Source organism: Thyridium curvatum (assembly GCF_004353045.1).
Source record: "Thyridium curvatum strain D216 chromosome Unknown NODE_96_length_147924_cov_78.899118, whole genome shotgun sequence".
In the NCBI taxonomy this organism is placed as follows: domain Eukaryota; kingdom Fungi; phylum Ascomycota; class Sordariomycetes; order Thyridiales; family Thyridiaceae; genus Thyridium; species Thyridium curvatum.
The window spans coordinates 129,934-145,046 of record NW_022156851.1 but is presented as its reverse complement, the minus strand read 5'-3'; the positions used below and the strand labels follow the sequence as shown (position 1 = coordinate 145,046).

General features: G+C 55.2%; 4 protein-coding genes across 4 annotated transcripts; 2 read left to right on the top strand and 2 right to left on the bottom strand.

Annotated features, from left to right (window-relative positions):
* Positions 1 to 346: 346 nt before the first annotated feature.
* Positions 347 to 691, top strand: E0L32_011056 (uncharacterized protein; the record flags this gene model as incomplete). The annotated part of the gene is made up of 2 exons (XM_031133743.1): positions 347 to 353; positions 435 to 691. 2 exons carry the CDS (start codon positions 347 to 349, stop codon positions 689 to 691), a joined length of 264 nt encoding a protein of 87 aa, XP_030988779.1.
* A 168-nt stretch (positions 692 to 859) lies between these two features.
* E0L32_011055 (uncharacterized protein) lies at positions 860 to 2,597 on the bottom strand (the record flags this gene model as incomplete). Its single annotated transcript, XM_031133742.1, has 3 exons — positions 860 to 1,805; positions 1,901 to 2,344; positions 2,404 to 2,597. The coding sequence occupies 3 exons, from the start codon at positions 2,595 to 2,597 to the stop codon at positions 860 to 862; spliced, it is 1,584 nt and encodes a 527-aa protein (XP_030988778.1).
* Positions 2,598 to 3,972: 1,375 nt separating this feature from the next.
* Positions 3,973 to 5,613, bottom strand: E0L32_011054 (uncharacterized protein; the record flags this gene model as incomplete). Its single annotated transcript, XM_031133741.1, has 2 exons — positions 3,973 to 5,316; positions 5,386 to 5,613. The coding sequence occupies 2 exons, from the start codon at positions 5,611 to 5,613 to the stop codon at positions 3,973 to 3,975; spliced, it is 1,572 nt and encodes a 523-aa protein (XP_030988777.1).
* A 1,142-nt stretch (positions 5,614 to 6,755) lies between these two features.
* On the top strand, positions 6,756 to 14,724 carry E0L32_011053 (uncharacterized protein; the record flags this gene model as incomplete). The annotated part of the gene is made up of 5 exons (XM_031133740.1): positions 6,756 to 7,056; positions 7,125 to 7,260; positions 7,320 to 9,461; positions 9,532 to 13,236; positions 13,299 to 14,724. The coding sequence occupies 5 exons, from the start codon at positions 6,756 to 6,758 to the stop codon at positions 14,722 to 14,724; spliced, it is 7,710 nt and encodes a 2,569-aa protein (XP_030988776.1).
* Positions 14,725 to 15,113: the final 389 nt, after the last annotated feature.

Genomic DNA, 15,113 nt, shown 5'->3' with positions numbered 1-15,113 from the left:
AATAATAGCGGGTTCAGGATGGTTTAAATAGAGGCCAAAAGAATGAAGGTATGTCCAGTCATCTGGATCTAAAGGTAGAGGCTGCTGGTATGATATTGAAGCAGACATCTTGCTAAATCTTACTCTAGATGAGATAAGAGAGAAGAAAGGGTTGATATTATATGGTTGTTCTGCTTCTTATTGCTCTTCCTGTGTGTGTGTGTGTGTGTCGCGAATCTGACGCGTGTGTGCTTGTTGTGTGTGTGTGGGGCTAACACAGACCATGAGACTCTATATACCATTAGACTCTAGGACACACATCAAGTGGGGAAAGGCATTGAACCCTAAAGAACCAGCAAATCTCCCAATGGTCTGTAGGTAAAGGACATTGAGAAGTGAAGCGTATAGGACACAGGCTGATCCCGCAGTACCTGCGTCTTAATTCTATGACACAGCAACAGAGCCAGTCGCCGCCTCATCTGCGGCTGCACCCTATGGCCCGGACTCCAGCCCTAGGTCCCTGCTCGGCAAGCGAAAGCGGGTGGTGCTCACCTACGACGTCCGCCGCGATCGCAAGGTCCGCTATAACGGGGCCATGTCAAGTGCTCCACGGCCCTTCCCTGGTGTCGTTGCTAAGCAGGGTGCTATAGGTCTTGTCCGAGCTTGTTTTTACCTAGAAGCCAGCAGCGACCTGCTTCTGAATGTTAGCTAGGTTGGCCTTAGGACAGGAGTCGTTCAGCTTCTAGAAAGCGTAGTCTGAGTTGCCAGGCACTAAGTTGGTGAAGAAGACACATCCCTTATGATTAGGTCGGCCCTCGGTATAGGCATCCTAACCGATAGGACTATAGAATTACTGGCACTTACCTGCTAAAATTGACTTTCAACAGGCAAAGTCCCATTGCACATCTTGCCAACCCTCTCGTCTCTTGAGTGTCGCTGAACCCTCTTCACCCGGCGACGGCTTTGCTATCGCCCCCACCAGGAAGGCTGTGGGCGACCTCGAGTTGGCCTTGTCCAGCCAGTCCAGCTCATAGCCCACAACCATGGCAGCCGTGAAACCCAGGATCTCAGCAAAAGCAAGGTTTCGCCCCGGGCACAGGTGTTTCCCGCCCCCAAACGGGACATAGGATGCCTTCTTCTTCTTTTGCAGATCATCTGGAAGCTTGGCCGCCATGAAGCGCGCACCAGAGAAGTCCTCGGCGTCCTTGCCCCAGGTATCCTGTTGTCGATGGAGGTACTTGCCCGACCAAACGACATCATATCCTTTCTTGAACAGGTACGACCTTCCGTCCGCGTCAGTGAGGACGGTGTCCTGCATGACCCGCCGCGTCCCGATGAGCTGGTTGCCTATGCGCATGGTTTCTCGATAGCAGCTTACCAGCAACGGGCACTTCTCCTCGAGCTGAGTGATATCGAGAGTAGCACGGCGTCTGAACTTCCTGCCGCTCGCTGCCGTGTCGTCTGCTCTGTCCCCGCCATCGACCAAGGCGATGATCTGGGTGACCTCGTCGCGGATACACTGAACGAGATCCCGATCCAGCCAGATCCATGCCGTCATCCAGTATGTGATAGGGATCGTGTTTGTGGTGGCTACGAACGGCAAGGCTAGCTCGGCCTTGGCAGCCTCGGCCATGGAGAACCCATGCTCGCGCAAGAGGTTGATGCGGGCTTTTGTGACCTGAGCCACATCTGGTTTCTCGTCCAGCCTGGCGTTGTAATACTTGTACAAAGCATTCTGTAACCTTGCGCGATGGCGAGAGGCAACACGGGCGAAGATCCCGGGTAAGACACCGATCATGAGGGGCATCAAGTTTGTTTCGAACCCCCTGGTTGGAGACATAATTTGTGTTTTAGCCTCGTCTTTCGCAGCAGGAACTGTACGCACGAGTAGGGGATCGACGAGAGTCAAGGGCTTGCTTACCAGAGCGCGTCAATTAGAGATGGGTCGTGCTTCATGGGATTCGCCTCTCCATACAACGCCTCAACCGTCGCTTGCGTCATCAGCTCGCGCAGCCATAGGTATAGATTAGGAATAGTGATGCCCTCTTCGTTGATAACGTTTAAGCGAGACTTGATAGAGCCCAGTGCATTGACGTTCGTGCGGTACAGGTTCTGGCCAGTCATGGCGACCTTCATCGCCGTGATGGTCTCCGAGTTCAAGGACTCATCCAGGCCACCATCACCTTCCAGAGCAGCCATACTATGGTCACTCAAGCCGAGAGCGGTCTTGGAGAAATCCAGCATGAATGGATCAAAGGTCATCTGCTTGTTACGCAGGGCGGACTGGACTAGGTCGGGCGACCAGATGGCATAGACTTTGTTATGCAGTATAGGGAGCGTTGCGACAGGCATTGGCTTCCTCTTGCTATCCGCCATGTCAGCACCCACGGAGCGATACTCTCAGGAGAAGGCCACCATCCTCACTTTATGATCTGGAAATAGCTCATGCGATGCCAGAGCAAACCTACGATGTGGCCGACCAAGGGGATCCGCGGCTTCAAGAGAGGCGGCTCAGAAGGCTCTAGCCTAGGCGTGGACAGTCTTTGGATGAGCACGAAGATGCCGGCGAGGAATACCATGCCCACGACCCGGGTAGAAGACATCTCGAGGTCCAGCATCGCGAAGGGGGGAATAGCACCAAGCTCTTGTGGCTGGCTGGCTGACTGACGGACTGACTGACGGACTGACTGGCGGTAGTTGGCGAACTTGGAGGTCGTCACAACCTCCAAGTGCTCTAGCTTTCTCTCTTCGGGCACAAACGAATGTACATACGCCGTCCCCAAGCCCCAGGGGGTCAATCGGGGACCCCTACGCAAGGATGCAATCCTACAACGCATGCAGAGTACATTCCAAAAGCTCTTTTGGGGTGTGCTTCCTTGCGGGGTCCTTCGCCGCTGACAGGTAGCACTGGCACCGCTGACAGGTAGCATTGACGCCGCTGACAGGTAGCACTGGCACCGCTGACAGGTAGCACTGGTTTCAGCGCTAGACGACGGCCTTGCCACACGCGCTGCAGCTCTGGCGCTCTGCAGCCCGCCTGCCGCCCTCGCCGTCCAAGTCCACGTCCACGTCCATGGCGCCGTCGTCATACGCAGCGGCAGCACTGCCACCCCCCAAGCATGAAGATACAAGTAGGTACAAAACCTGGCTGCTACTCTCATTGCGGCGTGCGTATCCGCTAGGATTACTCCCGAGGGTGGCACTTTAGTGGCAGTACATGGACCTGCAGTCGTCTTACCTTCCCCTACTAGCTAGGATCCCCCTCACCCCCTCCAAAAAGAGTCCAGCTTTCTGACACTGTAAGGTTTGCCCTCGAGATTGCGTCCACTGCGTAGCCAAACTCCTACGACTTGTTCATTTCCTTTGATCCCCAGGCGAACAATCCCCACCGTGCACCATTCCTCTGACGTCTTGCTTTCTGCCACGCCTTCGTGTTGCCATTTGGAGGCTTCACATATAGGCCGTAAGGACCTCTTGCCATTCCCGGGGGTGGAGGTGGAAGACCTGTCGGCTTTGACTTCTGCTTTGACTTCTGTATAGAGGATCAGACATAGCTCTAGGTATTATAGGTAGTTTAACTGCTAGTATATAATATACCTTTCTACCAAAACAATTCATATTGAAAGAATATCGTGCTTATTAGGGGCTAAGGCTTGACTTTTTCGGTCGTGGTTTGGGTGATAAGTACTTGGAGAGAAAGCGAGGAGTAGTAAGGAGGGATGGGAGGGAGGTCCGGGGCGGGGGTTTATGTTTGCGTGCGTTGCCGCCCAAGATTAATAAGGCCCGGCTCCCACGTGATGTAGGGAGCATCAAGGGAGTACATTCTCTCTGTGGAGGCTGCGCTACCTTACATAAAACATGCAAAAATATGCATAGGTTCAAGCAAAGAATATAGCACTTGATAGCAATCTTTGTACGACACTTTGCCTCTATATAGTTCTTCCCTCTAGTCTGGTCGGCAAGACCGCGGTAGGCTGAAATGACGAATAAGCTCTAGATCTTGCGTAGCTCCTCCTCAGCAACCGACCACAGGTGGGGTGGCATGACCCCATTGATCCACACATCCCCAGTGGAGTTCTCATATATCCCGAGGAGGCTTTGAGTATCCTCACCAGCGATAACCGCCGACCCGTGGAAGTAGACCGCCCGGCCCGGAAGTGTCTCTGTAGGCCAGTCTGGCTTGGCACCGGCAGGGAGGACCACCGCCGGGCTGAAGTCGGCGACCTCGTCGAAGCGCGTCCTGGTCCAGTTGGTGAAGACGGTCAGGAAGTTGCTTGGGTCGCCAAACAATAGCCGCTGGCCGGTCGCCTCTAGATTCTGGCACTCCATGCGGATCGCCGCCCGAATCTGTGGCTCTGTAGATTGCTGTGCCACGTCCCAGCGAAGCCTGCCCGCCAACTTCCCGAGGGATGCGCTCCTGGGGGTGTGAGGATGGACCACCTGGCTTGGCAACATCGTCCAGACCGTAGAGGCAAAGTTTTGAACATAGACTCCCTTTTCTATGTCGACCACAGACGGTACACGCTCGCGGAGGTCCATGGCGCTCACAATGCAGTGAGTACGACGAGAGGTCGGCGGTATGGACTGAGCCGCCACTTGTGCGAGCCAAGCCGCCGTGACGTCTCCGGTGCTGAGGAAGGGCTTCCCCGTTTTCCTGTCCAGAACAGTCTCCGCCGCCGGGCCGATATTCGAGGAACAGTCTTCCTCGAGTTCGGATAGGGCTCGGCTCTTGAGCTTCTGTACCACAGCCCTCGGCAAAAACATCATCTGCTGCTTTGCTCTAGGATAGAGCAACAGGTCTACAAGAAAACGGACGATGAAGAGGAATAGCTTCACGCCTGTTACCCGCTTGTCAGCCAGAGCCAGCCTCTCCTCTGGCACTGTCCCGCCATCCTTGCCCGGCCTTCCCCCACGCACAATGTCGCCTACTGGGTCGTGCTCCAGCGATAGCATTGGCGGGATCTCGTCCTCTTTCCCGGCCAAGACCTGGCTCCAAGCACTCACGAGGTGCGAGATGCCCATTGCATCTGACGTCAAGTGCAACCATCTCAAAGTTACGAGCGTTGCGTCTCGAAAGGAAACAATGTGAATCCAGACCTGCGGCGCATCAGTCGAAAGCCAATCTTCCAGCACCTTGGGCCCAGTATCGCCGAAAGCCAGCGGTAGGAATTGGTTAGGAGCCGGCTGCATCGAGAATTGGCCAGGAGTCGGGCGCGGGAGCTGGCGCGCCAGCGGGTGGTCGTCGATGCATGTGTCGAAGGACGTGTGTGTCATGCCGGCAGCCTGTCGCTCGGCAGTAAAGGGTCGCGGAATGTGAAGCTCCAGCTTTCCCTTGGCCTAGAGACTCCTTCAGTTAACCATCTTTACTTTGCTTGGTCCAAAGCTTTTCGGACCGCCTGAGCTTACATCTTTCCTCAGCCGTCCTCCGATCCGTCGCCAGCCACCTGTTTCCACCAGACGACAGAGCGAGCCATGTAACTTCTCCGGCTCGAGCACGTCGTGAAAGCGGAATGTGACAATCATGGTCACATTGGGTAAATTCGGCGCCCCGTCTTGTGGATAAACTGGCGAGACCTCATCTGTATTCACCTTGGAAGGCTGGACACGCCTTCTACCAAAGAATCTATCGAGCATCTTGGGCACGTTGTGTCAGCTTGTTATGCTGGGTGGTTCGCGGGTCTGTAAAGGTAATGACAGAAGCTCCGGACACCGGTCTACCACTGTGATATCCACCCCTTCAATCGTTTAATCACATAGCTCATTAGCGGGGTTCATATTTCTCGGCCTCTAGATGTGGCTATCCTATTCACGCAGCGCTCCTGTCACAGGTGGAGTGAGACTAAACACCAACTTTTGTCTCGTACAACAGGTAGTGTAGCTGTGCCGTTCTGCCGCTAAGTACGTATAGAAAGATGTAAGATGTCTCTTCAGTAGTGATTACTTCCTTCCACATTTGCACATGCAAGATAGTGGAGAGATAGGGCGAGGCGGTCAGACGGTGTACCTGGATGTCTCTACGGGAGTGATTGCGTTAATACGAGGCAGATACAACGCGGGTCAATTCCGCACCCCGTGGAGACGGCTCCTTTCAAGTTTGCACATGGAACTTGGCCAGTCTTTTTTTAGCCGCAGGAATCCCGCATCAACTAGCTTTCCCTTTAAACGCCGTAACTGCAGTCACATGATACCTCGTTATCTTCAACTAATGAAACTGGCAAAGACAGGGATCTGCAGGGATCTTGCTTACTGAAGAAGGCAAGTCATATCCGTGACTGCAGTTGCGGCGTCTAAAGGGATAGGCAGGGATCCTTGCGGTCATAGACCCCAGGCGGGTATCCCAGACAATAAGACCGCAGCTTTCTAGAACAGGTGCGTACTAGCATGTATTAGACGGCTGTAGACTGCCTGGGCTAAGCAAAGGAATGTTCCTCATGTCACCCGGCCTTTGTTCGGGAAGCAAGGGCCATGTTCAGTGACAACGGCTAGTAACTACCCCGGCGGTAAGATTTAGTCTTTACTCTGGATAATGGCACACCTTAAGGGATCCAGCCCTTGCAAGCTCACCAGAAGCAAGGCTCTGCCATGCACTGCGGACTTGTCCCGACACGTGTGAGAGCCGATCCGGTTCTCTGTCAGGGCAGAGGACTACCTACATATTAGAATCGACGCAGAAAAAAGAGCCCATACTCCCACGAGCTCATCTGTCCCTGTTTCTCCGATTCCATACAAAATAACTCGTTCTCTGCCTGACGCTCATTTCTGCTCGGCAGACTATAATGAGCGGAGCTACCATGGCAGACTCGATTCGATCTCCGATAGCCATAGTCGGTGTCGCATACAGGGCGCCGGGTACTGGTCGGAAAGGGCTCTATGAGTATCTCGCCGAGGCCAAATCAGCCTTCTCGCCCATCCCGAAAGACCGCTTTGAACAAGAGGCCTATAATTATAATGATTCAGAAAAGGCCGGCGTCTTCGCGCCCAAGGGCGCCCATTTTCTTCCCGGCGACATTTACGCCTTTGATGCACCCTTCTTCAACATGAACGGAGAAGAGGTGACATCGATGGATCCACAGCACCGTGCGTCAATCTTTCTCCCATAATCATGACATAGCGAGAAAGAGTACTGACATTCCTCAAAACACTAGGTATGATGCTCGAATGCGCGTTGGAAGCTGCGGAGAACGCAGGAATCCCGCTGCATGAGCTTTCTGGGTCCACTACTGGCGTGTTTGCTGCGATGGAACGATGCGAGTACGGTGAGAGACTCGCAGACGATCTCCCGTAAGTTCTCAGCTTGTGCTTCTCTCTTCATCTAGACGACAATTCTAACGGCGTGCTAGCACCCTCACAAAATACTCTGCCGCTGGGACTTCGGGCTGTATGGCCTCGAACCGCCTGTCATACTTCTTTGACCTGAAGGGACCAAGTGTTTCACTCGACTCGGCCTGCTCGAGTAGTGCATATGCAGTCCACCTGGCTTGCCAAAGCCTCCGCATGCGTGAATGCAACTCCGCATTTGTAGGGGCGTCATCCCTCATCATTAACGCCAACGCATTGGTTCTGCTTGACACAATGGGCGCCCTCTCCCCCGACGGTAAGTGCTACTCGTACGATTCCAGGGGAAACGGGTTTGGCAGAGGAGAGGGCGGCGCTTGTCTCATTCTCAAGCGGCTGGACGATGCACTCGCGGCTGGCGACTCTGTTCAGGCTGTCATCCGACATACTGTCGGTAATCACTCGGGCCGGACAAGGGGAATCACAATGCCGTCACAGCCGGCACAGGAAGATGTCCTCCTCCGGGTACACACAGAAATTGGCCTGGATCCTTCTGATACAACCTTTGTGGAAGGGCATGGCACTGGCACCAAGGTTGGCGATCCTATAGATGCCGGTGCCGTCGCAAACGTAATAGGGAAAGGCCGTGACGATCCGTTATATATTGGATCCTTAAAGTCCAACTTTGGCCATCTACTCAGTGCTAGTGGCATGCTCGCCATCGTCAAAGCCGTCTTGATGATACAGCATGCTACCATACTACCGAATTCAGGCTTCCAGGAGATGAACCCCAAGATTGACGCGTCCAAGTTGAAGGTAGCTCAAGCCCCCGTCCCATGGCCGACCAACGCCCATAAGCGCGTCTGTGTCACCAACTTTGGTTTCGGTGGGAGCAATGCCGCCGTACTACTGGAAGAGTTTCAAGGCGACCTCTCGAAGGCTAGGGGACTTACCAACGGCCATAGCAGCGTGAACGGACATGGCACTCCCGATGACCACAGCTCGCTAAACGGACGTGCCACTCTTAATGACCATGCAGGCTTGAATGGACACGAGAGGTCCAATGGAGCGGATCAAGTGGACGGGCATTCCCGACCTAGTCAGACGAACGGCACTCACGCAAACGGGCACTCGCAGTCCCGGATCTCTGGGAGGCTGTTCACATTCTCCGCCAAATCCGCAAAATCCCTTTCCCAATACCTACCCTCTTTCACCTCTTACCTGGAAAGCAGGGCCTCTTCGGCGGATGCCGACAATGTGATGAACGATCTGAGCTTCACCCTTAGTCAACGCCGCACGCACTTCTCGCACAGATTTGCTCTAGCAGCCGACTCTATAGCGGATCTAGCACAGCAGCTGTCCTCGCTTCCACCGGCGAGTACTGGCAAGTCGATCTCAGGCCAGGAGCCTGTCCCTGCCTTCGTCTTCACCGGGCAAGGCGCGCAGTATGCGCGAATGGCGATCGAGCTTCACCAATATAAGCCTTTTGCCACAGCACTCCACCAGGCGGAAGACTATCTGAAGGGGTTTGGTGCGACATGGTCCTTGGTAGAAGAGCTAGGGAAATCCGAGGCAGCGGGATCGCGCATCAACGAGGCCGAGATCAGTCAGCCTGCCTGCACTGCTGTTCAGATTGGAACAGTCACGCTGCTCCGCAGCTGGGGAATTTCACCTTCCATTGTCGCTGGTCACAGCTCCGGAGAGATCGCCGCGGCATACGAAGCTGGGTTTCTCTCATTCCGGACCGCAATGGCAGTTGCATTCTTCCGAGGGCGGGCGACGGTGGAGCTGCGCGAGAAGAGCGACCCTCGGGGCGGGATGATCGCCCTGGGCACAGATGTCGACACCGCGGCGACATTGCTGGAGTCTGCTGCCCAGCTTGGGCGTGCTGGCATTGCGGCCATCAACAGTCCCAATAGCGTGACTGTGTCGGGAGACATGACTGCTATCGATGCGATTGAGCAGGTTGCAAATGCACAGGGCCTTTTCAGCCGCAGGCTGAACGTTGACATGGCCTACCATTCCCATCACATGGAGCTGGTCGCAGACTCCTACCGAACTGCTATTACGCCTTTCCTCGATGCTGATCGCACATTGACCAATCTCGACCTGAAAAAAGTCGACCAAGCATTCTTCTTCTCATCTGTCATCGGCCGTAGAGAGTGTGCCGATTCCCTGACTAGGGCATCTTACTGGGCGAAGAACCTGTGAGTATACACACATCATACTGACACCCGACCTGGAGCACGGCGAACTAACCGTGGGGGAAATCTACAGTGTGAGTCCGGTCAGATTCTTGGAGGCCGTGCAGGGCGTACTCTCCACGAACGGTCTTGGGGGCAAACTAGCCAACGTCATCATCGAAGTCGGGCCACATGGAGCACTCAAAGGCCCGATCAACCAGACGCTGAACTCAATGAGCGGCGTTCATGCGACATATCTTCCAACACTTATGCGTGGAACTAGTGCTGTGAAAGCCGTCCTAAGTTTCGCCGGACGCATGTTCATGCTGGGGAGCAACCTGGACTTCGCAGCGGTGACCGGACTGAACAAGAGCAACGCGCGCGTGTTGACCGACTTGCCCTCGTACGCATGGAACAAAGAACGCGTTTACCTCCACAAGTCACCCATTTCTGTCCAGAAAATGCATCCTGGACACACCTATAGTCCCCTGCTGGGCTGGAAGATGCCGTCCGAGGGTGGCGAACACACTTTCCGCCAGGTCTTCACGCTTGACGAGATGCCGTGGATCCGGGATCACAAGGTCGTGGGTGAAACCCTCTTCCCCTTCTCGGGGTTCGTGAGTCTTGCAGTAGATGCCTTCAGGGCGGTAACTGGCGCAACGCCCGAGCTGTCCAGCGTCTTGATTCGAGAGTTCCATGTCAAGCGAGGCCTCAAGGTCGAAGAAGACCAGCGTGTCGACATAAGCACCAAACTCAGACCGGCGGAGACGGGGACTGGATCTTTCTCTTCCACCATTTGGTCCTTTGAGGCGATGACCTGGGCAGAGTCTACTGGATGGACCACGCACGCCTACGGCCGCATTGAGGCTGGCGTTGCAGACATGGCCACAGTACAGAGCCCAGTGAGAACCGCAGCTGAAGAGCTCTTGTCCGTGGCGAAACCGACAGCAGACAACGCCGAGGAGGAGTACGAGACGTTTCTAAAGTCTGGTGTCTCTTTTGGGCCCACTTTCAAGAACATGACAGCATTGTGGACGGCGCCGGGTGTTGCTGTTCACAAGACGGTGCTGCGGCAGATCGACGTGCCATTATCTCTGCCGTCTCGAGGATCCTATGTGACTGTCGACCCACCAGCGCTGGACACTCTGTTCCACTCTGCCATTGTTGTTGCTGGCAAGAACCACCAGCAGCCCCGTCCCGCCTTTGTGCCAGTTTACGTCTCCAAGTTCCAGATCTCGAACAGCATTCCCACAACGGCCGGCCAGCAATTCATGTCTGTGACACGTAAACTTGGCTTGGACGAAAAGTCGGGCCGTCTCGAACTTCAGTTTGTCATTTTCACGAAGGCGTCGTCAGGCCTGGTTCCATGCCTCGACGTCGACATGACGATGCAGCGCATCACGCAGCCTGGTGACGAGATTGAGCATAGCATGCAGTCTCTCCCCAAGGGCTATTACGAGACCCTGATACCGCATGTTGGCCTTGCTGACGGCGACACGCTGGCGAAAGCGCTGGCTGACTACAACCTCGACCATGCGCAACTGCACATGCGGCGCCAGTTAGCTTCTGTGGGTCGGCATTTCCTAGAGCGCGCTCTGAAGTCGACCGAGGACGGGATCCGGGCAGACATGCCATCCCACCTCGTCAAATTCTTGCGTTGGGCCAAAGAGCGAGTTGCGGAGCCTTGCGAAATGCCGGTCACCTCGCAGCTGATCGAAGAGGTCGCCAAGGGCAGTGCTACCGGTGAGCTTCTCTGCGCGGTGGGCGAACGCATCCCTCAAATTCTGCGCGGGGAGGTTGAGCCTTTGGAAGTCATGATGCAGGACGGACTCCTCACTCGGCATTACGAAGATGACATGGCCACACATCGGGGTAACCAGGCTTTGTCCAAATACGTCGCAGGTTTGGGTGAGCTCAACCCCAGTCTGAGAATCTTGGAAGTTGGAGCGGGCACCGGTTCTGCGACGCTGCCCATTCTAGAAGCTTTATCGGGAGGGCACGACGAAGGGCACGACATTGCTCCGCTCTTCTCCAATTACACTTTCACGGACATTTCTTCGGGATTCTTCGAGAGTGCACGCAAGAAGCTCGCGAGATGGCCTCAGTTGACATACAAAAAGCTGGACATTAGCCGTGACCCGGCAACCCAGGGCATCGAAGTAGGCACCTATGACTTGGTCATCGCAACGAATGTCTTACATGCGACCTCGAACATCGAGGAGACCATGCTGAATGTTCGGGCTCTTCTCAAGCCGGGCACGGGCAAGCTTGGCATGCTCGAGCTTTTGCATGGCAACGATCCTTTTGCTCTGCCGTTCACTTTGCTTCCGGGCTGGTGGCTAGTTTCCGATCGCTTCCGAGGTTCGGAGAGCGGCCCGATAATGTCGCAGGACAAATGGCACCGGTTGCTATTCTCGACCGGGTTCTCCGGTATCGAAGGCGCGATCGGGGACTGGCCTGGCGCTGCAGAACACAGCATGAACGCCTACTGGAGCACAAGGCTGGACGAGGATGACGAATTCTCGGATATGTTCGAGTCGGTCACCATCTGCGGTGCCATGGACACGCCGGAAGATATAGAATTAGCCCAAGCGGTGTCCACGGCCGTGGAAGATATCCTGGGCATTCCCACACCACAGATCCAGTCTACAGCTGAGTTCGATGGTGCCCAGAATAGCTTCTGCATCTTCCTAGACGGCGGCAAGAGCAGCTTTCTCAGCAAGTTGGCGACCGAGCATGATTTCAATACGCTGAAGAGTATTTTGCTCGAGCCCAACGGCTTGCTCTGGGTGACCCCGACAAATGAGAGCCCGGAATACTCCCGCATAGAGGGCATCCTTCGCGCTCTTCGCCTAGAGGACGGAACGAAGAAGTTCCTGCAGATTGGCGACATTCCAGGCGATGCTATACAAGGCGCCGCCATCGTTGCCCGTCTCGCCCAGAGTCTCGTACGGGACACAGCAGACGCAGCCTTCCGTGAGCAAGAGTTTGTATGGCAGGATGGCATGATCCATGTGCCCCGACTCCGCAGACTCCGGAAGACAGAAGAAACATTTGCCATTGAAGCTGGTATGCTGATTCGCAAGGAGCAGGACATATGGGAGAGTCATGGCCCACACAAAGCGCTCCGCATGACCATCGATACCCCTGGCAATCTCGATTCAGTTTCTTTTGAGCGACATAGCCTCACTAGCACCACTCCTCTGGCTAGTGACGACATCATAGTCAAGGTCGACGCTGTAGGTGTCAATTTCCGAGATCTGCTACTGCTACTCGGTGCCATCCCGTGGAGCCTACCTGGTGTGGAAGGGGCCGGGACCGTTGTGCAGACCGGTTCGAACGTGTCCCACGTTCAGACTGGAGATCGCGTCTTCTACATGGTACAGCAGGGCGGGTTCTCGACGTATGTTCGCATGTCTGGCCTCCGCGCAAGAAAGTTGCCAGACTTCATCTCTACCACCGACGCCGCGAGCTTGCCCGCCGCCTACTCGACTGCCCTCATGTGCCTAGACCGCGTCGCCCGCCTCAGGCGAGACGAAAGCGTATTGATTCATGCTGCCTCGGGTGCCGTTGGCCAGGCGTGCATTCGCCTGGCGCAGAACATGGGAGCGGTTGTCTTTGCAACTGCTGGATCGGCAGAGAAGCGGGAGTTCCTTCAAAAGACGTTTTCGATCCCGGAAGACCACATCTACTCCAGCCGAACAGCCGAGTTCCGGCAAGGAATTCTGAACAAGACGGGCGGAAAAGGTGTGGACGTGATCGTCAACTCTCTGAGCGGCCAGTTACTCCAAGAGACATGGTACGGAAGACTCCATCGAGCATGGATGATGACAATAGGGCTAAACTAACCGCTATCGCTAGGTCATTGGTCGCCGAATTCGGCCGTTTCATCGAGATTGGTAAGAGGGACGTACTGGATAATACCCATCTAGGCATGAGGAAGTTCTACCGCAACGTGACGTTCACTTGCGTGGATCTTGACCAGTATTTCATGAAGAAGCCTCAATATCTGAAGGAATGCCTAGTCGATATTGTGGACATGCTGGAGCGCAAGGTCATTGGGCCTATCCAACCCATCACGAAGCTGCCGGTATCAAGCATCGTGTCTGGGTTGCGCAAGCTCCAAAATGGAAACAACATGGGCAAGGTTGTTGCCATCCTGGGACCGGCCGACAGAGTCTTGGCGGACAGCCTCTCGCCCCTACAGCAACAGGACAAGCTGCTCCGGACGAACGCCACATACATCATTACCGGCGGCACGGGTGGTATCGGAAGATCCCTGGTGCCTTGGGCGCTGGACAACGGCGCAGCGAATTTGATCCTGCTTGGCCGCTCTGGCGCTTCCAACCCAGACGTTGCGAAGCTCGTACAGCAGTATAACCAGCCTGCAAACGGCATCCATGTACGCGCACTCGCGTGTAACGTCGCGTCGCGAGCAGACCTAATCACGGCGTTGGACGCGATCGAGGATCTGCCCCAGGTGAAAGGCGTAATCCACGGCTCGCTCTATCTTCGCGACTCAATGTTCACGAATGCCACGTTCGAGGACTGGCAGAGGATCAATGGACCTAAGATCGACGCTGCATGGCACCTGCATGAACTCCTTCCCAACCTGGACTTTTTCGTCGCGCTCGCTTCGGGAACAGGCGTCATGGGCAACATCGGTCAGAGCATATATTCCGGAACCTCGACTTTCCTCGACGCATTTGTGCAGTATCGGACTCGTCGAGGCTTGCCCAGTGTCTCCATCAGTCTCCCCATTGTAGACGATGCTGGGTACGTCATTGAGCGGGAAGGCATGCGCGCGCGCCTCAGCGATACCATTGGCATCAAGCTGTCCGTCGCACAGGTTCACGACATCATCAAGGGAGCCATCATTGGCGCCTCCACGGGCCTGAACCGCGACAGCAGGACTATTGCATTCGTCCGAGAAGATTCGGCAGCATCTGAGGGTTGGGAAAACAGGTCCCACTACTTGTCTGCCGTCCGACGGAAGAAGGTGTCTGAAACTGATAGCACCGGCCGGCAGGCCGGCAGCGGTATGCCCACAGGCGAAGAAGGCGTACTTGAAGCTTTGAGCGGTAAAGTGGCATCCATCACGATGTTGGATCGCGAGGATGTAACGCCGAGCCGTAGTCTGTTAGAGTACGGCTTGGACTCGTTGGTAGCCGTGGAGCTGAGGAACTGGGTCAAGAGAGAATGCGGGGTGGAGTTGGCACTGACACATATCGTCGGCGCAGGCAACTTGCAGGCCTTGACGGATCAGATCGTCGCACAGCAGAAGTGAAAGGGATAGGGGTTGGTAGTTTTGGGTACGGGTAGCTTGCTTTTGGCTCCATAGACGCACTAGTTCCTCATGCTTGGGTGAATAGACTGTAGAACAGAGTATGAAAAACATTGGACCCTAGCGTAAGGAGGGCTACAGATACGTAAACATTAGACATTTAAGACAGGTACACCAATCGCGCTCTATGAGACTCCTGTGCCAGCGCGTACGCTGCCTTTGATGGGCGGCGAGATGTAGTTGCGTGCGATACACGCCGTATCTCACCAGCGCGCTCCCTCGGTCGCGCAGCCTGAGTTTCGACCCGTTAACCGAGCCGCAGACCAAGAAGCTTGCTCCCGCGTCCAAAAAGGCTATTGGGTGCTTCAAGTTGCAAGAAGTCGGGCTTGCGC